Genomic DNA, 23874 nt, shown 5'->3' with positions numbered 1-23874 from the left:
AACTCATCCAGGTGGATAAGATGATGAAGCTAAACAAAACCTCTTCTGAAATGTATCTTTTGATATACTGATAGTTTGCACTGCATCTGCTTGTATTGTACCCAATACATTAGATGGAAAACAGTGATTTGCTGTAATTTTCATATTGCAATGAAAACTGCAATTGTCATTGTGCACCAAACATTTATAAAGGAGACAGACAAGTAGGAATTGAGTTTAAAACTTTTTGGGCTGCTGCACCGTTTTAGAAAAACACCAGCAGACCTCTTTAACATTTTCTGAGAAAAGGAAAATTATAAAAATTCTGGGCTTCATCTGGAATCCCAAATGAAAGATTCCCCCCCTCCTTCCCCCCAGAAAGATTCCTATCAGTGTTGAACAAAAGAAATGAGATTACTGGGTGAATGAGAGCTGTGCTCTGCCATTCCAGCCGGGGATGAAAAACCCACAAGTGCGAGCTGTAGAATAGAAACTCTTTGTATTTTGGTATGAGCAGTTCATACAAAGCAGATGTGATAATTATAGAAGCAAACAGCACAATGCTACAACACGCACAGACACTGGATTAGCCCGCTTGTACTCTTCTTTCTTGTCTTTTCTGAGGTTTTCACCTATTATTTTAGAATGGAGAAACATTCTCTGTTTACAGTGAGGGTGGGTGATATTTTTATAACACCCCCGCTACGGCGCTGGGCGCGGAAGCAAAAGGGATTCCCGGTGAGTTTGTTTTACAGGCGTGTTGGAAAGGAATAACTGGGCGGGCAGGGCTGGGACACGGACAGGGACGGGGCAGGGACGGGGCAGGGACAGGCGCAGGGCTGGGACAGGGGCAGGGGCAAGGGCAAGGATAGGGACAGGGGCAGGGCTCGGACAGGGGCAGGGACAGGGATTGGGACAGGGACAGGGATTGGGACAGGGACAGGGCTAGGACAGGGACAGGGACAGGGGCAGGGACAAGGATAGGGACAGGGGCAGGGCTGGGACAGGGGCATCTCTCGGCTCCGCTCGGCTCCGCTCGGCCGCGCACCGCCCAGCGCCGCCCCGCCCCGCTCCCCGCGCTATAACCGGGCGCTGCGGGCTCCGCCGCTCATCCCCTCGCAGCCATGGCTCCCGAGCGGCCCTCGCCGGCGTTCGCCGAGGCCGGGCGGCACAGCGGGCTGCAGGTGTGGCGTGTCGAGCGGCTGGAGCTGGTGCCGGTGCCGCCGAGCCTCCACGGAGACTTCTTCGTTGGGGACGCGTACCTGGTGCTGCGCACGGAGCGCCGCGGGGACGGCGTCGCCTACCGCCTGCACTACTGGCTGGGTAGGGGCAGGGCAGCCCCTGCTGCTGCTGCTGCTGCCGGAGGGGCTCTGGGCTCCAGGGGCTTTCCCCGCCTTCCTCCGCAAGCTGCGGGTGCGAGGCTTCCAGGAGGGATACCCGAGTGGCGTGGGAGTGGGGCTGCCACCAGGGATCGGGGTGCTGCCGAGCGCCGTCCCTCCCCGTGCTGAGGGGCTCGGTGGTGGGGCAGTGGGGTATGGCAGAAAAGTACTGAAGTGTTAAATCTTGGCTGCGCCCGACAGCGGTTCTGGAGTGAAATCCTGCCTTCCTTCGCATGAAAAGTTTTCTTGCCTTTGTTTCCATGTGGATGAAAATGTCCTCTTGGCCCTCTCCCTGTGGTGTTGCCCTGGTTAGTGTCTGCGTGTGCCTTTTCCAGCTGGATTAGTTTTGCTTTCTGATGGTACAGAGATCATGTCCAAAGACACCGGGTTTTCTTTAAAACCTCGTTAATATCAGTCTGGCAGCCTACTGAAATTAGAACTGGACCGATGTCTTTTTGCCTTCTACCTTGACTAGCCCACTTTACATCGGAGCTGATGCCTGACATAAGGTTGTGTTTTACATGATTTCCTCATCTCCTGGAGGTTTCATGTGACTTCCCCATCTGTCCACAGAGTCATCCTGCCGTAGTGTTTGCTGTTTAGCTTGCTTGAAACTTACTACTTTTTTGCTTGTTTCACCAACAAGTTTGTGTTTGTAGGCTATCATCTCAATGAATGCACGAAAAGATAGGTGTATTAACATTAATGTGCTTGAGTTGCTGCAGTTCTCATATTTTTTCATGCATTGAAAAATAATTGTAGATAAAGCTGGGATTGTTTCTGCATAGATGTTTGAGTGTTGAATTTTGCATGTTTTTGGAGTTTTTCAGCTGGCAAGCAGGATAGTGTCTGTCTCTGGTAACAGTATAATCATAGATGGCAGTGTGGATGAATTTTGGCAGAGACTTTGTCAGCAGTGCTGCTAATTAGTAGCAGGGTTTGGCTGCATAGAGCTTTGTTAATGAAGCTGGAACTACCCGTGTTTTAGTGAAGGTCTAGTAGACATCACAGGGAGTGAGTTAAGGACTGCTTGCAGCCCTTGGGAAGGGAAGTAGAACAGTGACTGACATTTGCAGCAATTAAAACCTCATTGCTGGTGGCTGAAGAGCTTTATTTATACACATTGATGCACATGTTGTGCTGATATATCTATGAAATAGTGTAAATGGCTTCAGGCGACCTGGGCACCCCTGTTGTGCAGCTGGCAAGGTGACAGCAGGGAGGCTCACTGCTGGCAAAACCCTACTTGCAAAATACCTCAGCAGTGGGGTGGGAAAATCCCAAACACTGCTGCACATTTAATAGCAACAAGAGACCAGGACGTCAAACAAGGAGTATTGGGAGAGCCAGTCACACTCAGGGCAAGAACCATAGAATCATGTTGGTATTTTTAACTGATTCACATGGTTATGTACACCAAAGTTTTCCCTGAATGCAAAGACTGTATAACCTGTGGGCCAGGAAGATCACAAGAGAATCTTTCTGAAGACTTCCTATAAGTGCCTCTGGACAGCTGCAGCAGCCACTACTACTCAGACTTTGGGATATAAAGAAAGAAATATTGTGATGGGGGAAACACTGCAGACTGTGGTCGTAGGTACTTACAAGGGCCTTGTCATTTGCTGAAGCAGTCCTACTCCTGCTTCTCATCAATGGTATGTAATTGTGGCAGCCACATACGGGAGCTGTGTGTGTGAAGGGGTTCTGACCAGACAAAAGACCCCCAACATCAAATTTTCCTGTTACATAGTGGCAAAGGTGCTCCTGATTTCTTGCTTAGGCACACTCAATGGATTAAAAGATAATCTAGACCACAGAAGCATGGTCTCTGACCTCAGTGCTGACAGTCTTCAGCTGTGACTGGCATCCCATGGGTAAAGTGACCCCACACTTGTTCTGCCATGCTGAAGCTTCCTATGGAAAAGCTGCTGTTTAACCAAGTATCTCACATACACTGATGCTGTTGAGGTTGGATAATTTCTGAGCAAGCCAACCTGGGTGTATCAACATTGTTGGCATGGCCAAGCAGTCAGATCTGTTTTGCTGCAGCTGTATCCACTTTTAACCTTGCTCAGACATCCTGACTCAGTTGTCTCTGCTGGCACTTGAGGGATGCCTCAGTAGCTGTACTAATCCTAAGGGAGCTGTCTGGACTTGAAGCCATCATTAATGGAAACAGCATGCACTGTGCCAGTATGAAACTACTTGTGCTATTGAGATTGGCTCTACCCCACTTAGCATCATTAACAAAATCATGCATGGTGTTATTAAACTATTATTTAACCCTTGTCCCCAGAGATGAAGTCATAAGGTCTGTCTATGTCAACCAGGATCTGTTTGGCAAAAACTTGTTTTTTCCTTTATATTGTGGCTTATTTATAGCTGTTTGTACCCTACACTGTAAGATAAATCTGGTTTTCACACAAGCTTGAGTAACTTATGCTTGGACTGATGCTTGATTTTTTTAATTATTTTTTTTTTAATGGAGTTTCACTGAGTATTTTATTGCATAACAGCTATGAGACCAAGTCTGATAGTAGTTCTTATCTGTTCAAAAAACCATTTTTCTTTAACCCTGAACCCTGCTATGTGATTGCAAATAATTATTTAGAAGGATCTAGTATTAATGGATATGATTACCCCTACTTGTTTTTCTAAGAAACAGAACACCCCTAAAACCTCCAAAGCTTTAACACCAACTTTTAGGTGGTACCCAGGTCTGAGAAAGCATATTGGAACATTACAAGTTCTGTCATGGAGTGATTGGGAACCAAATGGAAGACCTTACCTTTCCTTTTTCTCCTATAGTTACTGAGAAACCTGGTTTAATATGCAGCCTATTTTCTGCACGTGCAGGAATCAGCACACTAGGTCAAGAGGCCATTTTGCCACAGACTTGTGAATAGGCTATTTTCTATAAGGTACAAAACAAAGTGTGACCTCATGAAGCAAATATCTGAGCTCCAAAGATGCTATTCTTTCTCTCAGCTGTACCAGGCAAAATATCTTGCTGGCATTATAGTGTTAAGAGGACTGCTTTTGAATTATTTTGGCTTTATGGCTTGGTGAGTTGTTCTTAGAATAAATGTATGTCTTACCATCCAGACAGTCCTTTCCATGACTTTTGTTTCTTTGAACTTCAGCTAAGAGTCTAAAAATCATTACAGCTGACACTTGCCATGCTCAAATTATTCTTTTGTTTGAAGATTCTAAGAGAAGATGAACTTCACTATTTTTCACTCTTTTTTTTCTTATGAATGCAATTCTACAAGCAGTCAAGAAATGGTTTGGAAGATCATGTTATGTGGTGGTGAACAAGGTTGTTTCAGTGCTTTGTTTACAAATAAACATGGGTTATACAACCTGTTGAAGGCAGTGCCCAATTGTTGCAGAAATATTTTCTCCAACAGAATTCAAAACTATATTAATGCTTTACTGGCATCTTTCCTCTTATTTCAGGGAAAGAGTGCACCCAGGATGAGAGCACAGCTGCAGCTATCTTTGCTGTTCAAATGGATGACTATCTAGGAGGAAAGCCTGTGCAGAGTAGAGAAATTCAAGGGTATGAGTCTACTGAGTTTGTGGGTTACTTCAAAGGAGGAATTAAATACAAGGTAAAGAGTCTGTTGAAATACATTTTGAAATTGTATGTAATATTTTTCCCTATGTAAAAATCAAATGTTTTTCTTTGTAAATGGAGATTTTAAAAATAGTTTATTAATGCTTTGTGGGTTTAGATCTGAATTATGCATCTTAAACTGCAGGAGTCCCAGTGCTTGTACAAAAGCAGCAGTTTGTTTGTCACTGCCTCTTCTGACATGTGAAAACCTTTCCCAGATTTTTTCCCCAAAATAAAGCTGTCCTGAAATTTCATACTTGCGTGTCTAAGAGTGCTCACAGTAGGAGCTCTCTGTGTCTGGGAGGTGTCAAATCTCACAGAAATAATTTGTCTTGCAGACCAAATATTTTTGTTCAAATGTAGAACCCAGTGTGCTCAAGTGGTTAGAAACATGAATAGAGTCAAGAAGACCAGAAATTCACTTGAATCTAAAAATTACGCTTTTGCAATCCTACTGCAGTTTTTTCTGAAGGAGATAAAACAACCTTCCAAATTTTTTTGAAAAATTTTAGCTTTTGGGAAGGTGTGGTGTCAGTGTGCTTGTGTCACTTCCAGAGGCTGAATAGATGAAAAGTAACTTTTTGCAACACCTGTGAGGTTTTTTTAACAATAAAGTAAGGTATCTCCTGAGAATAACTCCATAGTAGAAGCTCTGGCAGCCATGGCTCACTCAGCCTTTTTTTTTTCCTCATTTTGAAGGTTTGTAACTTCTTTGTCTATACAACTAAGTTTTTAACTCTGCATAAGTGAGGTTGACAGTGACTAATCCAATTTTTATTTTTTACATTTTTTTTTGTAATTTCATGAGCCACTCTGTTCCAACACAAGGTCTGTGTCTGGAAGAGTGGAGAATGAATACTGCCTCACAGAGGCAGACATCCAAGCCAGTTTACAAGATTATGTTTATATTTACACTCACAGATTGTAAATCAACAGTTTGCCTAGTTTGGTACTCCTTGACAGGTTGACTCCTCTCCAGGTTGACTCTGAAATATTTTCAGCTCTTTCATAAAATTACAGAGCTGTGGAATTATCCATCCATCTACATGTAGCCAGGGACTAAAACCACCTGGACCTCTGAGATTCAAGTTTGGAACACCTCAAAAGGAGTTGCATATTTCTCTCCTTTTCCTCAGTCCTTGACTGTTGTCCTAACAATGACTTTCAGTATTATCTCATCCTCTGATGGAAGCTGGAGAGTGCTGTAAATTCTGTGCTTTCACTTTTGCTGTTTATCTGAAAAGCCTTTGAAGGAGGGTGACTTCTGCTCCTTTGGCTGAAGTTCACACCTGAACGTTCAGCAGTGGTGTCTGTGTTCAGCACTCTTAAACAGTACATTACTTTAGCTTGTTCCTTGTTGCTTAAACCATTATTTTTCCACTGCTAGTCACTCATCTGTAGCAAAAAAAGTAACTGCAGAAATGAAGCTGAAATAAAGCTGGCTGCTTTGTTTTGTTTTATTCAGGCAGGTGGTGTTGCCTCTGGATTTAATCATGTTGTTACTAATGATCTGAGTGCTCAGAGGCTGCTGCATATCAAGGGCCGGAGAGTTGTAAGAGCCACAGAAGTCCCCCTGGCTTGGACCAGCTTCAACAAAGGAGATTGTTTCATTATTGACCTTGGAAGTGTAAGTATTTTCTAGAGCAAAATGCTGAAAAGTAAGAGCTGCATCCCTTCCAAGATTTGAGTCATCCCCTAAAATGCAAAACTGATTCTGTCACTCATGTGAACCAGCAGAAATAATCTGCTTTAGAAAACTAGTTTTAGTGTCACACCACTTGAAAGGTTTCAAACTGCCCTAAATGTTTCCTGAAGTGTGCACAGATAATTCCTCAAGAGACAGTTCTCTTTCCCATTCAAGGCGTTGGGGTTTTTCACTGCTGGTTTGAACAGCTTAAACAGTTCACTGTGAGTCCAGTCTGAGTTTGGCACTCTCTACCAGATGAATGGGATCAGTGCTAGTGTTCAGAACAGAACACAGATTCAACCATTCTCCTAAGAGCATTTCTTCATAGTCATCCAACTTTGATAGTGACAGTTGACCCTAAAGAAATAGCTGCCAAAGTGATTATAAAACTATTTGAATATTTCAAGAGATCACTTGAGAAGCAATCCTGTGCTTCAAGGCTTTCTGCTCAGAATGAGTGGACAGGACAGAACAATATTGACACAGAAGATAATTCTGCTTGTTTCAAATGACTTAAAGTGTAGTGCTGTCACCCCAGAATACATAGTAAGACTTTCTGATACTAAGAGTAGCAGCTGGAATGTAGTCTGCACTAATTAGATGCTAGTTACCAATTTAAAATTATTCCCATGCCTGATGTGCTCACATGTAGAAAATGGAAAGCATGTGAAAGGAAATAGTTTATCTGCAGTTGGTTTTAACTGTAGTATTTCACAAAGAAGTGGTCAGCTGCATCAAGATCTCAGAGTTCCCCTGACCTCTTAAAAAATGGACTCTTCTGAATTAATGGTGTGCATTTGGCATTTTTCTCTGAAAAAGTCCCCTAGTGTGACAGTTGAAGGTAATCAATACAGCTTGGATACCAATATGTCTTTGATTTTTATTATGCTTCACAGCCTTCAGAAGAAACACCAAATGGTGTTTTTTGAGAATAATCCTATTCCTCTTACATCTGTTGGTTTAATCATCTGGACCAGCCTGGTGATCAATATCCAAAGTAATCTCTCTATGTCACTTTGCATAGAAGACCCAAATTATCTATTCCCTTCCAGAGTTAACCCATGGTGGAGAGTTTGGAACCAAACATTGCTAGAAAATGCTGCTTTTGCAGTATCTGTAATTGGGCTTGAGTTTTCCCAAACTTTTCTTGAGTTCACCTCCCATGGCCATGCTGTGGAACTGAGTGTACTCCATGAATTCACCTTGTTCTGACCCTCTTTGTGCTGCAGTTACCCAGATGACCCTGAGCAGGTACTCAGGCCACAGTGCAGGCATGGCAATGACCCAGATGAAATGCATGTGGGTGATTTGCAGTGCTACATGTATAGCTTGGGGCCCATCCCTTTTGGAGAGGAGAGTGCTGTCACTAAGCAATTTAAATGTAATATGGCTTTAGAGTCCTTACCTGATACTGAATGTACATTGGGAGCCTTTTACTTTTTTACTGCAATGTCACTGGTTTCTGATTCAGTGTTTGACAAGACAGAGGCCAAGCAGCAATGCAGTGCTGTGCCTTTGGAGGAAGAAAGATTAGATGTGAACCATATCTAGATTCACTTTTTTTTTGCCATTCTGTGAGAAATGTCAGTCAAATCACATGTTTAAAACAGTTCTCAGTCTTGTCATGTCAGTTGTGTAAGAGTGATGGGTTTTTCTGGATGTGCTGACAAGGACAAAAGTGTTTTAGCATCTGGATATTTATGGTCTTAGGTTATTGCATAAACCAGACCATGCTTATGGGAGATGAAAATGTGTGACACAGTTCAGAATGGAGATAGACAAGTCTAGTGAAGTACCTCTAAATAAATGGGTGTGATAGAAAAGACGATTTCACAGGAGAAACCTTGCTCAAGTTTTATAAGAACTGTATTTCAAGCTGAAATAACTCCACTTCAAATTGAAATTTTCCATGACTAGAGGCCCATGCTTTGAGTCTATACAGGAGCTCTTAATTGAATTTAAGTTTCCTTTGAAAAAAGAAAAGTATTTTGGCTAATGTAGATTCCTTTTCTTAAAAATTGGAATAAAATTAATCTTAAATAGGATTGCTTTTGAGTTGGTATTTATTGCAGACCCTGCAGACTCATTGTCTAAGAATAATGAGCAGTAATTGCATAAAATGAGTTTATGGTCAATGCTTGTAATAACAAATTGTGGTATGTTCAATAAGATGAATTTCCAGGATTTACTTTCCCCAGTCTCTTACCTAACCAAAAGGATGGTCTCTATGGCACTGAAAAATTGCTTATGCTGTCCATTTCCTGTTATATTTTATCAAGGCACTTATCTAATATAATAAAAATCATTTCAGTTTTCCTGTCAAGCTCAATTACTGCAGTATTTTAAACTGTTTCAACAGATAAGGGAAAATTATGAAAGATAATGATGAATAGGAATAAAATCATTACTTAGCACGAGGATTTCATTTACAGAGATAATGCTTTAAGCAAAAAGTGTGTGAGGGCATTTCAAGCTAGGTTCTCATGTTTCCAGTTCAAGTTCTGATGCTTATCTCCTACCTAGATCATAGAATAGTTTTGGTTGGAAGTGACCTTTAAAGGTCATCTAGATCAACTCCCCCTGCAATGAGCAGGGACATCCTCAACAAGCTGAGGTTTCTCTGAGCTCTGTTCAGCCTGACCTTGAATGAAAGTTACTCTATCTTGATCCAGCCTTCTAAGTTATTAGAGTCAAACCTTGGCTGGAAATAAGATCAAAAAATAGTGTTGTAACTGCCTGTCTCCTGACCCCTCTGTTAAAAGTGGTCAGGATCCCATGGGGCCGTGTACCATGAGCACAGCCCACCAGCAGCTTGGCTGATTTGTTACTAAGCTACATTTACAGCACTTCAAATACCCTGCCCAGATCTCATCTTGCTTCTTTTGAGCTCTCTGGGCTGGAAGAGAAAATAGCTGCAGAGGGCAGGGTAAGCACTGTGTGTGCTATGAGGGGAGTTAGCTGTGGGAAATGTGTGAAGACCTTTTAGTTAAGCAGTCTTCTGACTTCTGACATGAACTGAGAGCTGTGACTGAGCTGATCTTCCTGTTGAGTGATTGAGCCAGGAGAGTGCTGGGTGCCAGACCCTGATTCATGTTGGGGTGTTTTTTCTATGTGGGGTTTCCACATCACCTCTTTGAGCCTGGGAATCTCTGTAAGGAGCCTTTGGGCAGGCAGGACAAGTGAGAAGGCCTGGAGTGGAGCACATGTTACTTTGTCAGGTGCTGCTTAGTGCATCTTGTCCAGGTGTAGCTCTGTTCAAGGCTTCCCAGGAGCTGGAATTTTCTGCCACACAGTCACAGAATATGCTAAGGTGGAAAGGACCCACAAGGATTTTCAAATCAAACTCTTAGCCCTATCCAGGACAGCCCCAGGAGTCACATTGAGAGCACTGTCCAAATTCCTCTTGAGCTCTGTAGGCTTAGTGCTGTGGCTGTGTCCCTGAGGAGCCCACTCCAGTGCCCAGCCATCATCTGGGTGAAGAACCTTTTTCTAATACCCAGCCTAAACTCCTCTGATGCAACTTCAGGCCATTCCTGTGGGTCCTGTGACTGAGCACCACAGAGAAGAGATCAGTGTCTGCCCCTCCTCTTCCCTTCTTGAGAAAGTTGTGGCTGCAGTGAGGTCTCCCCTCAGTCTCCTCCAGGCTGAACAGACCAAGTGACCTCAGCTGATCCTCATATGGCTTCTCCTCAAGGCCTTTCCAATCCTGTCCTGAACTATTGCTGGTTTCCCACCTGAGAGGCACCAGGATGGGTTTGGCAGTCCTTGGTGGCCTTGCTCTGTGCTCCTCTCTACCTCCAGATGCAGCTCTCTCTGTTTCACCCCATCCTCAGCCACCTCCCCTTAACACATAATCCTTGGACTTCCTTCATCACCAAGAAAATTCTCAAAACAGCAAGGAGCAGGAGGACATGGAAAATGATCATGAAGGCAAGGGAAGAGATGAATCACTGTGCCATTTAGTGAATAACATACATACAGTGTTCAAGGCTATTTTAGTATTCATCTAGATGCAAATGTAAATATATTGTACATATGTCTATTTCTGATAAGATATGACTTTAATATCTTTTGTGAATTTTCGTGGTTTAAAGTGGGAAGGAAACTTGCCAGTATTGTGGCATTAACCCTGCATATATTGGTGTATGCTGGTTATTTGTGAAACTCAAAAGATGGGACTGAACAGAGTTGTTGTCATCATGTATCTGTGTGTTCCTACTAGAACACCTGACATAAATAAGCATGTCAGAAGGAGAAAAATTGCTGCCTTGCAACAAAGACACTAGAAGAAATACATCAGGCAAAAAGGCTGGCTTTTTTGACAGCTGCTTTTCATAACAGCTGTTAACTTGGTATAGACTAGATTATGTTTACAAAAAGAGAAGTAACTTCTGCTTTTTAAAGAGCAAGATAACAGATGCTTGCTTTATGATTATGACCACTGGGTATGATTCAGCATCACATTGTAACCTCAAGCATAGTTGTCTTGGTGGCATCTGTAATATTCCCTCACTATTTCTCTTAGGTGGCTTTGCTTTTCTTCCATTGGATAAAGCAGTTCACAACAGGCATAGTAATTGCTTTAATAAAGTCACTGTTAAGGTATAAACAGGGCTGGAAGAGTAATTCTTGCATTTTGCAGTTCATAACTGTACATTTCTAGTTGCTTTCCCTGACTAACAACTGACTCATGTCCGTTTTCCATTCACATGTTTCTCCTACAGCTAACCTCTTCCTCAGTTTCCCCCAGCTGAGAGTTAAACTATTGCTCATGCTGCAGCAGGGAGCTGCCAAACAAGTGGCTGAGCTTGAGGAACTAAAGTGCTTAGGTTCTTTATTAACTTATTAACAGCATTAAAATGTTATTCTGTCTATACAATGTGTATCTTGGTAAGCAACATCTCAATTTTTCTGTAATTCCATGAACCAGTTACTCCAGCAATGTAAATGTCAACATTCTGGAAGTTGCTATCTCAAAGTCATCAGATGGAAGAAAAAAAAATTAGGTCCTTTTGCCCCCTACTTCAGTTAAAGTATTTGGAGTATGGATTTTTCTTCTTACTCTACGGACTGGAAAGTTTCTGTAGACAGAAAAGTATCTGAAACAGAGATTATTGTTTAAGCTTCAGGTGGACTGGACACACATGTATCCACAAGGATTCATTTAAGTTGTTTTTCTTCCTGATGTTGTAGGAAATCCAGATGTTTTGCAGCTTGAGCTGCTGCTGTTTAGAATTAAGATTATCCTGGTATTGATTTTTAATCTACTGTGATATAGCAAGAGCTATTCCTAGTGCATGCTAGCAAAACAGGTGTGAGAGGAAAACTGAATGTACTGAGTGCATGACTCTGCTGTATCTGACTTATTTTTAGTCTGAAAATGTGTTCCATTTGAGTCAAATGGGACACTCCAAAGACTGGTTACAAAGACACTATTGTAATTTTACTAGGGCCAGGCTCATGGTGGCCTCAGAGGTATTCTGGCTGAATGAATTTGGAGTTTGTTTTGGATTATCAAAACTCCACAACTTTCAATGGTTCACTGTAGTGCAGTTTCAACAAATGTAAGAAAGGTAGATGTGATGGATATGTGAAATGAGAGGGTTTTTTTTTCCTGCCTGTATCAAGAACTCCACAATCAATAAAGGAAAAAAATATATTAATTTAAGGAGAAAATGCCTTCAGAGGTCTATATTGATCTGGTTGAATCCAAACATTCTTATTAATACATATATTGTTAGTTCCTAAAAAAACCCTGGATGCCAGTGAACTGACTAAAAGTGCTGCATTCCAGTTGTTTTTTTCAGTAATTTTCCCTACCACGTGGACTTTTCTTGATTTAACATTTTTCTGTACTTAAATAAAATTTAAAAAAAGCACTCCACACTCTTGCTTTAGGGCTCTGTTTTATTTCCAAAAACTTTGTGTTTTAAACACAAATACCAATGTAATATGCCACTGTTTTACAAATACTTAGATTTAAAGGCATTAGAAGTATTTCTGTTGTTTGCAGATCATTTTTTTTTTCCAAATTTATTTCTATTTTGTATTGGTATTTCTTTAGGCATATTTAGTATAATTACAGGACTAGCCTTTGAGTGAGCTATAAGGAACTCGTGCCTTATCAGAGTAGCTGTTCCCTAATGGCCATGAAGAGTCTCAGTTGAGTGCCTGCCCATTATTTTGATAGTAGCATGATAAGATGTGTGTAAAGCTTTGCCAATATTCAAGTATGTTCCATCTGCTTCTAGCATGCTGGGCTTTTTTTTTTTTTTTTTTTTTTTTTTCCTTGCTTCCTTCCAGTGGCTGTTTTGGGGACCCCTACATCACAGCTCTTCTCCTCCTGACCCACCATCAGCCTTTTACTGCACTACAGATTTTAGCTGTCTCTCAGCTAAGAGTGGTATTTGTTTTTAATTGTGGTGCTGTTGCATTCTGAGACATATTCTGAGGTATATATGGGCAAAGGTGGACATGTTTAAGGTGTACCACAACCTCCAAACAAAGAATAGAGGCATACCAGCTGGTGATGCTTGGCTTAAATTCTTTCCTTAATGAAAGTTTAAATTTTATTTCAATATTTAAGGTTAATGAGACTTAAACATTTCACTGTTATTTTCTACCTAAATTGAAGTTTCACTAAAAAACTTGTTTCAAATTAGAGTTTTGAAACCTCATGTAAGAGAATGCAAATCAGCAATAACAATAGAGGCCTGTAAATTAGTAGATATTTCAGCAGCCATATAGGTTTAAAACACTTGCATATTTAGGGCTTGTTTAACTAGAGAAAAACAACTTCATGAATTTAAGCTTCTTGGCTTTTCCTGTCATTGTCCTGGCTAAGACCCACAGAAATGACCACAAAAGATCCAGAAAAAGAGTATATTTTCATTTGCCTTCAGACTAAGGAGGCTGCCAGTTGAATACAGAGGTGGCTATGTGTTGGGATGGAAAAAATTATTTTTTATGTCGCTTCTCAAATAAGTGATTTTTGTTTGTTTGTTTTTCCTTCTCTTGCTGTGCCTGCCATTTGGGGCTGAAGCAGGAAGCAGGAGGTGTACTTTCAGAGTCCCCCTCCATACAGGGAGAAGTGCCAAGTGCTCTTGCTCAGGGTTACACATGAGCCATGCATAATCCGGATGCACAGCTTCTGTATAAAGGCTAAATGCTGGGTCATTTTTACTGTGCTGTAGGAGTCTCATGTGACTTGCACAAGGTCACCCTGCAGGCCAGAAGCTATGAGGAGTAAGAGCAGTGAGTTCTGATACTGTGTGGAAGACCAAACTGTGTCCCCAAAATGTGCAGTTGAGGGGAGAGCTCGTTCTGACCACAGTGTGCATGGCACAGATGCAGCTTGCCTCCCCAGCCTCACTCAGGAGCTCTAGGGTGGTCATTGTTCTTCATTATAACATTTTGCATTATAACATTTTATTAATGTTATTCATTATAATGTTTTCAAAACCTCTGCTGTTAATTGCCCCACCATGATCTAATAACTATATTGAAATAAACAGACATTAATATAGGGTATCTCTCAGAATTCTGTTTAAGATGTTTAAAAAATAAATACTGCTAGTGCAAACTTCTGAAAATAAACTGGGCTTGGCACAGGAATTACTGATGAATGAAGCTCTTTTATTTTGAGGGTAGTGAACACTTGAAGTCTGTTTTCATTTTAATGGAAACATTTTTTGTCAACCTGCCAATTCCAAATAAAGTTAGCAAAACAAACCTAAAAATAGTGAAGGTGTAGTACAGCTAGGAAATTGTGAAAGTAGTGAGTGAGCTAAAGCTAAATATCATATTTGGCCCATAGCTGAGCATTTTATCTGTCTAAAAAATAAATACATGAATAATAAAATATGACCCAAGAGCTCAATGATTTGTTGGATATGGTTAGATAACTAATTTACTGTATTTCAGGTAAATCTGGATCTAAATATTAGCCTTCTCAAGAAGTGACTTTAACTTCTAAAACTCTTTTTCTGGTTTTAAATTGTTGAAAAACCTGTATCTGCCTAGAGGCTGAAATGGGTAAGTTATATCAGGAAGGCAAACTTACAGATATTCAGCTTCTCTAGTGTGAGGCCTCAAAATTTGATACATTGAAAATGAGATGATTTTAGCTCAGAAGAGAAAACTACTTAAATCCAACTCCTGAAAGCTTCTAGGATTGGGTGTTTAAGACATTTTAGTGATCATAGTAAATGCATTACAATACTATATACTTTGGGACATTTTCATGACTTATGGCTGCTCATGTCCTCACTTTGTTTATACAGTTCCTGAAGTTTAGCTTTCAGGCTTTTGATAAAGAATAGTGTCTTTATACTTTAGTGCTAAAAGGAAGCAGATTCTTATTTCTCTAGCTTTTCAAATCAGTATTTTTCAAATAACTATGTGAGATGGAACTTGTGAATCTCTAGATCAAGGATGTTTTCAAATACTGCTTGTTGATTCAAGTGATATAGTTTATACAGTAGAACAAAACCTGGAACATGGACCCCATAAGGAAAATAATGAAACCTGCAAATTTAAAAATCAGAAATCCATTACTGTAATTTTTTAAATATTTTTTTTAATCCATTACTATTTTTAAGGTCCTTCTCCTTCCTCAGGCTCATTTGAAGCCCAGAGTCTGTGGACTGCAGGAGAGCTCAGTTTAGTCACTTGCTGACTGAAGGCAGACAGAGAGAATAAACTGTGAATGTGGAGTAACTTGGGTGCAATGGGGCCTTTAGGAGATGCTAAGAAAAGAAAATATGCATTTATTGTCCAAGAAGTAAAGGTCTTTGCAATTTGCAGTGGCAGTTTAAGTCTCACAATATCCTTTGTGGTCAGAACAGCAAAAATATTCATTTTGTAGATGCAACTACTTGTTTGAGGTTCCATCACCAGTTACCAAAAAAAACCAGGAGAAGGCCAACTATGGGTAGAACTGATGCTCCACTTCTAAATTTTCTGAATGACCAATTTCCACCACAAACTGCCACATCTGAGATAAGGCAACAGCTGCCTTACCTCTTTCCCTTGTTCTCTATGATATGACTTCTTACTCTTCCTTGTTGCTTCTACAGACTATGGGAAATAAAGAATTCCCATTTATTGCTGCAGTATCTCTAGTGCCTCCTCTTTTCTCACATAATTGCAAATAAGCTCAATTAGTAGGATGTAGGCTGAGATGAGAATGATGCTAAGGAGTCTGTGTTATGGAAAATCTCCATTAATTTGGTAGAAAGGGCTGAAGCAGTGCCTGGCAATAACAAATGTATTAAAAAACCTGCTCAGATTGGAACATTTTACTTTCTATACATTTTGTTCTTTAGAAAATTATTTCCCTAAGTATGAACAGATATTTTGTTTTCCTGGAGAAATGCAGAAAGTTAGATTTAAGATGAGGTTCAGACCTGACACACCAGCTATGTCTCCAGATTCTGGAAACTTGGTAAACAGACAAAACTTTAAATTTAAACTTTAATTTAACCCAGAACTTAGAAGCAATTTTTTATTTAAGCCTACAGTCAAGTTGTTAAAGGCAAGCTGAAAACCTCACAGCTTTCATTGCATAACATCTGCAAGTTGAAAGGAATAGAGTTCTGTGAATCTGTGCTGTAATCCTGACCAAAGGTTAAAACTTTGTCTTTGAAGAGGTGCTTTTGAAAGGGGGAGGGAGGTTGGAAGGGAACAGTGAGATCACTGTGGGATTTTTTTGTGTCCAAACCAGTGAAAAGTAACTGTTGGAAGTTGTTGTTTTGCATGTAGATGCCATGAATGTTAGCTGTCTTCTAAAAATATGCATCTACTAGTACTGAGAAGCTGTGCTTCATCCCTTTTAATCCCCTTTTCATGTCTGAAACCACCCTTTCAAATTCTGTTAAAGACCAACAGTGGTCAGAAGAAATAACTTGACTTTTTCTTTTATGAAACGCATCTCAAATCTAAGTTTTACACAGTTGTATATACAACATAAAACTAAGCCCAAGTAATTTATTCAGTGAGGGCTGTGATTAAAATTTGCATTGCAGATGAACACAAACCAGTTGAAACTTTTTAAAGCTGGAAATGACTGTGTACCTTTGCTGTACTATTTGAGCTATTTGACAGAATCATGTGAAGAATCAAATTACCTTCTTCCAGGAGAAGGTGGGGGAAGCAACTGCCCAAGATGACTAATTTCCTTGGACTGCCTCCTTCCAGTCCAGCCTCTAGCATCCCTGCAGTTTGCTATTAGTAATAACTTTGTTAGTTATTTTGTACCTTTTGTTAGTAATTTTAATCAAAACTGAAATCTAAATTCTTTATTCTGAAATGCTTCAAGTTCTGGATAAGTAACAGGAGCTGCCAAAACTGGGGGTCTGTGGTCTGTGTGGCTGAATCAGGTGACTTGTCTTAGGCTGGTTCCAGTGCCTGCCTTTCCTGAGAGGTGCCCTGGGAACATGCTGCATTCTGGAAAAAAAAAAAAAAAAAGGTCAGCAAATAAAAACTGGATTGAAAGGTCTAACTGTGCTTTAGTAACTTATACAATGAGGATCTTCCTTGAGATTTTGAAATTAATTTTTTTCTTGACACAGGTGAGTACCAGCACCACTGAAGTACCATAGAAGATAAGCTGACATATATAAAATTTGCAGTAGCAAATTTAGGAGTTTCTGGTACTTTAATTAGCTGAAGTTCTATATGTAATTGGGAGAAAATTCAGTCAAATCAAAACTCTGACTGTTCTGAGCTCAAGTGATCTCCTAATATATGGAAGTTAAATTGTATTATGTAAATATCTTGCATATTACAGCATCACAGAATGAAATAGGTTGGAAAAGACTTCTGAGATCAGAGTCCAACCTTTGAGCACCACCTTGTCAACCAAACCACAGCACTGAGTGCCACATCCAGACTTTTCTTAAACACCTCCAGGGGTGTGACTCCACCACCTCCCTGGGCAGCCCATTCCAATGTTTATTCACCCCTTCCATGAAGAAGTTACTTCTAAGATCTAACCTAGATCTCTCCTGGTGCAGTTTGAGATTATGTCATAGATACTGCAAATATCTACATGATTGAGCAACTCTTCTAGAAAGTACTTCTGAAAGATGCAGGTTCACCAATGTTCCGCTGGTTTCGATCCAGTAGGATAATTGTTAATAAAATGAATTTCATAACTTTGCTGTGTTGAATCCTACTGCTGATGTGTGTGTTCTTTTCATTATTTCAGGAAATCTACCAGTGGTGTGGCTCATCTTGCAATAAATACGAGAGGCTGAAGGCTACACAGGTTGCTGTTGGCATTCGGGACAATGAGCGGAATGGAAGGTCTAAATTAATTACTGTGGAGGAAGGGGGTGAGCCAGAACGCCTCATAGAGGTACTGAAATGTGCAAACTTGCTGCTGACATAGCTGTGAACAGAAAGTTTTTACACCTCAGGAACTAAATCAGGTTGGGTTTGTGCTAGGAAGACGGATAAAGGATATAGTAGGCTAATTTATACCTTTTCCTTCCTTATCCAGCAGTGTTAATTGGGCTTTACAGTCTGAGATAATTAATCATCTGAGAATACTTTTACAAGAACAAATGTTTGCTTTATTGGGTTATCTTAATAACAGTGACTGAATTAACAGCATGGCACACACCAATGCACACTATCAGCTCTGTGTGAGGAAGGAGCATCCATCTGGGACAGCACCAAACGAGGAAAGACACAGAATTACTGTGCGTAGAAAGTAAAAGAATGTAGCAAATTGTGTATTGCACACTGCTTTGCATACTTCTGCTTCTATTTCAACATCACATGCACCTAGCCTCTAGAAACCCCAGTGACCCCCTACCTCATTTGTTTAGAAAGGTTAGCCATTTATTTAAAATCCCCAGATTTTAGATATCATTACTGAGCTGATCAAGGTAGAATGGAAAAAAATTCCCAATTTATGAATTTTCAGATCTCAAAAAATGAACAATCATTTGTGTTGTTGCAGGCCACATATTAATAAAAGCATTGGCACTTGGCATTTGTGTCCTAAATTAAGCTTCTTCCATTCATTCTCTAAAAAGAAGGAAGAGGGAAGCAGGGTCACAAAGCAGTCCTTCAATAAAATGGAATATGTACAGCTAGGATATTGTCTTGTACTCCAGATTAAGTTCAGGAAGTAAAGCTAATGGTGCATGCAGGAGTGCAATTATTTCTGTGGTGCTTTCATTCAGTGTGGTCATATGTAGCATAATTAATTACTGCCTGAGCAGCAAAGCAGATGCTGAGCCACCAGCCCATACCATGCTGGCTGTGGACCCCTTTGGGTGGACTGGCCATATGCTGGCAAAGACCTTTATTCCTGTGGCTGTGAGTGCAGATGCAGCTGTGCTCAGGAGTAGGGGAGGTGGCACCCAGTGTACCAGAGATTTTTGAAGAGGAAAAACCCAAGCAAACAATCCTCTGTCTGGATTTTTACTTCCTTGTATGAACTTTCCACACTGGCTCTGATGTGGCACATATTTTACATGTATAACTCTTTTGGAAAGAGCACAGATTGGCAATTAGAGAGCAACCTCCTGTTCCTGGTTTGAATCACAGCATTGGGTTGCATCCTGCTGCAGCTGTGGCTGGGTGGCACTGGGATTCATGGGGTTACCACTGGGGGCTCTGGGCAGAGCTTCTGATACACTCCTGTGTGCCTTGGGAGCATGCAGAGCAGCTCCCTTTGCCCCTCCTGTCTGGCTGAGGTGCAGATGAGTTGGATTAGTGCTGCCCCAGCAAGGATATGGGATATGCTGCCCTCACCCCTGCATCTCTTTGTCATTTATGTGCAACTGTTGTTCTGTAGCAACCTTGACACACGTTTAAGAGCAGGAAAACACTAAGGTCGCCTTTTGATCCTGTAGTGCATTGTTATTGTATCAGGGAATAAATTTTTTCTTCACTTGCACAGCAGTCTATGAAGAAGTTTCTGCTTTTCTCTTGGGATTCTGAATATAGAGGGAACAGAAATGGGTAGTTCAATGCAATTAGATTAATTGCTTTTATTGCTGCCACTGTGATGAGCCCAGTTTGAGTGAGTGTTTATCTTCTAGTCAGCATCATGCTAGCCTTGCTTTTGTAAGTGCTGCTTCCATAACAGGGTCTGCAGCTCAGCTGTGGCTCTCCCAGTCCACTCTGAAATGTGCTAGTTAACCTCACAAACATATAAAATGCATTAATCCTTATTCCTGCTCAAATTGTATCCTAGTACTCTTTGTTTGGATTTCTCCTTGCTTCCACAAAATTGTCTCTTAACTTGCAGTTACACTCTCCCAGGCTAACTGCTGTTGAGCTGACATTGTTTGTTTCTTCCCTCCACATCAGGAAGGGTGGATTTTTGGCATCTCCAGCTTTCTTAGAAAAAGGTTGATTTATTTTCTAGGGAGAAGAATTGCATACTTTAAATATTCATTTTGTCATCCAGTATGCCACTGAAATAAGAAAGAGATTTCCGAAAATTAATGTTCTCTGACAAATGTCAGGAATGATTCCCCTTCCTGTGAGCTAGAAATCTGCTTCCATTTCAGTGGCCAAACTTGCCATGCAGTGCCAGTAGAAGCTTCAGGCAGGGGCTGACATACCCAGCATGAGTATCAGCAATACTGAAGCACAGAGTTGTGATTCCCTAGCAGAAAAGCAAGTCTTCTGTGCCTGCATTCCACCACAGAGGCAAGACACAGGCTGGCTCAACTAGCCCTGCCACACTTGTGTGCTGCAGTAGGATTAGCAGAGGCAGCAGTGCTGTGATGAGGTGGTGTTTCCCAGCCAGCAGGGTGAACTTGTCTGATAAGGGCAGCTACCTACTCCCAGATACCATTTTTAGCATTGGGAACAGGCTGTACATTGAATTTGCCCATGGGAGAGAGCTGTCTGGAGCTGCTGTAGGACTGGATGAATTGCTGTGGCAGACCAGCAAGATACAGCTCCCTGGCCCTGGGAAAGGAGGATTACTAGAAGGTGGGTATGTGAGTAGTTTGGACAGCAGCAAGCCCTTTTTTTGGGCCACCTTGGAACATGCAGTGACCATCCTGTGCTTGCTGGAGACGCAGCATGTCTGGAAAGCTCAGACTTGCAGCACAGAAATTCTCATAAGATGCTTCAGGGATCATTAGAACTCTTGACTGTGAAGACAAGGCAGAAGCTTTCTGTGCTAGAATATAAAAGATATTTATGTATCTGGCTTCACCTGCATGTTTGTGCTTTAGGTGAGATAGTGACTGGCAGGTTTAAGGAAGCAGTGCTGTATAGGCTTGCTACCTTGGAAAGTTAAAAGGGAAACAGACCCCCTTGGACAAATTGCTGCTGTTGCTGTGACTGGTCACCAGTCTCAACAGAACACCAAAAAAATCACCAGATGACAACTCTGCTCTGATTTTTGCATGTGAACAACTGAATAGTTACCTCTTCTGCTGAATCTTACATTGAATGTTTGAACTGTGTTACAGGAATTTTTTGACCTTCATGGGACCAACCCAAAAACAAATCTTAATAATGCTTGACTCAGTTTGGTAGCTGCAGAGTGACCATGTAAGAATTAAAGCTACCTACACTTCCTTTTTTTTTGTTTGGCTTTTTTTTTCCTAGGATGGAAGACTAAATATATTATTTCAAAGACAACATAAGACTAAAATCCTCTAGTGTCTGTTACTAGTCCTATCTGTCCCTTTGGGCCCCTTGTGCTGACACTGATACTCATCCTTCTCACTGCTTGCAGTGGTAAGCAGAGATCTCACAGCACTGCTTTTAGTTGTCCAAGAGATCACTGAGGACTGAGAGCAGCCAAAGTAATAGGCAGCCATGCTTAGGACAGGCAATTTTCTACTCTAGCTGGAATCTCTGCTCTAATTTTGAAGAGAAGACAAAATTGGAGAAACTATTTTAAAACTAATTTCCCATAATCTTGTTATTTAATATTGTAGAGTAATGGCAAACATGGATGCAAGGAATCAGAAATTACTGAATGTAGATTTCTAGTCAGCCAGCAAGCTGAAGGTGCTTGCAGTAATGAAGAAAGCATAGAAGCTTTCAGTTCTGAGTCACTCAAGGGAAAGATGCAAAGCATCCAATCCTCCTTTCATTGTGCAGCAATCCCTTGATCTGGTCTTGTAACCCTAGAGATGAAGTAGAGGGGAGAAGAAAGTCTTAGTATATTTGTTTTCTTCTATTTATGTAATTTGAAGTATTAGACACCCTAAAACACGTTTATGTTGACAGTATTTTCTGTTTGCATAGACTCATCTCCCTGTGATACATTTCAAGAATGTTGGGCAGCTGTGTCAGTCTGTAGGGTATGAGAGCCAATGAAAAAGTAGGATAAGACTGAGTTTTACCTAAACTAAGTGTTAAGCCTGCATCTTCCCCCTGTACTTAATCAAGTTCAGCTAACACTTTAAGATGCTTCTGTTTTCTCTAAGCCTGTCTGATTCAAGGAACTGCTTTGTTCTCCCCCTACAGATTACTCCCTTAAAACTGCTCTTGGTGCTATATGATTGTTGTGGGTTTTGCTGCTGAGACTTTTTGTTGTGGTTTTGCAAAGGTTTTTGATTTTCATGATTGAAAACAATGAAACCTGAGAAATGTGACAGCTGAGGTCCAAAACCACAAGAAAATGAATCATCTTGTTAGTATGCATGTTTGGAATCACTCCTCAGCCTTTCAGCATAAAGCTCCACCACTTTCATTTACTCAGCATTTGCAGTTGTCAGGTGCCTGTTTTGTGAGCACTCTAGAGCCCTTACAACAGGTGGGTCCAAACCTCATAAAATGCTTGTGTAAAGGTTCAGCTAGCTAAATACTGAGCATCAGGGGGAACTTCCTCCTCCTTGCTGATAAGGCAGCCTTTCTCCTCCCTGCTTTTTCTTTAAAGCCCCTAAGCAATGCTTAGTCGTGAGAATTCCTGAATGCCATTGTGTTCAGTGATGATTGTTTTTGCCTGTGGTGTAAATACTACACGTGAATGGTCTGATCATATTACAGCCAGTCACACCTTTCTACCTTTGTAGCTGGAAGGGACTGGCAGCACTACACAGTGCTAACTCAGCCCCGTGGATAAAATCCCAAGAGCACAGACAATAAAGAGATTCATTGCAAATGCAAGTTACAGAGGCTCCAGACTCTAGAGACCCAAACAATGCAAACATGTTGAAAACATGGAGCTCCAGTAATCTTTAAAACTAATTAGATGGATGTCTGATCATATGGATGGAAGAGCAGGATCACTCCTTCCTTTCTTATCAAATTCAAGCCCTTAAAAATTGTTTTTTACAAACCAAGGCCAGCATGGAGCACAGTGAGCTAGCTGGGAAAAGTGAGGCTTGCTGTGACATGTCAGTGGGTGTGAGAGTGCAAGGACCTGTTGCTCTGAAGGAGCTGTGCAGGTTCCTGCAGTTCCTGGCCCTGTCACATGGATCATTACACAAGGCTGGAACAGCAGCACGTGCCCCACTGGTGAAGGCACAGGTTTGGTACCTGCTCCTTTCCAGAGCCAGCAAGAGCAGGATCTGCCATCACAACTCTGCAAAAACTGCTCATTGTGCCAGGGGAGGTTTGTTTGTTTTGTATACAGTGGGAGTGAGGGTGATGCAAGAGGAGGAAGAGGGGAAACTTCTTAGAATAATATTATATTCTTTTTGTGGACTACTAACTCCAAGCATTTGCTAGGGATTAAACAATTGTTTAATCATGTAGCTTGTTCTCAGTTTTACTCAGATGCTGCATGTTCATAAGCTCTGAATTGCATGTAACTGTCAGGGTCCAGCCTGACCTGTTCATGACCAGAAAAATGCCCAATATGAAAAGTAATGAAGTCCTGTCTATGACTTTGGACATATGTAAACCAAAGTAATGTCTTTTATTATAGAAATTGAGACAGCTGGAAGGAATTTTGTGAAATAAATACTAGAAATGAGTTTCAGTCCCAGGGTAGAGGCAGTATTGAGCAGTCATGTTCAAAGGAAAATGAATGCATTGAGAGAGGGGTGAGGACAGTGGAAGTTGTACCAGACTTCAGTGCAAAGACTCAGTAACACAGGCACACAGAGAAGTCAACTACATTTTCATGAGAATGTGAAGACTTAAGGAAGCAGAACTACTAGCTGTAGTTTGTATTAGTAGTCACATTGGCTACTCAAATGATCAGACAGCTTTCTCAGGCTGCTTTGATACTGTGGGTCAAATTTACCCCTCAGGAAGTCGAATACATTTCT

The 23874-nt window shown here is 41.1% G+C and overlaps 1 protein-coding gene across 1 annotated transcript in view; it reads left to right on the top strand.

Moving 5' to 3' along the window:
* The first annotated feature begins 1044 nt into the window (after positions 1-1044).
* SCIN (scinderin) overlaps positions 1045-23874 on the top strand; it is a 45940-nt gene continuing 23110 nt past the window's right edge. Inside the window, exons 1-4 of the mRNA XM_056484442.1 lie at positions 1045-1302; positions 4818-4972; positions 6443-6604; positions 17874-18023. Coding sequence (XP_056340417.1) covers positions 1104-1302; positions 4818-4972; positions 6443-6604; positions 17874-18023 — 666 coding nt within the window. The 5' untranslated portion in view covers positions 1045-1103. The remainder of the gene's footprint in view (positions 1303-4817; positions 4973-6442; positions 6605-17873; positions 18024-23874) is intronic.

Source organism: Oenanthe melanoleuca, chromosome 2 (genome assembly GCF_029582105.1).
Source record: "Oenanthe melanoleuca isolate GR-GAL-2019-014 chromosome 2, OMel1.0, whole genome shotgun sequence".
NCBI lineage: Eukaryota > Metazoa > Chordata > Aves > Passeriformes > Muscicapidae > Oenanthe > Oenanthe melanoleuca.
This window is presented reverse-complemented; position numbering and strand designations above follow the sequence as displayed.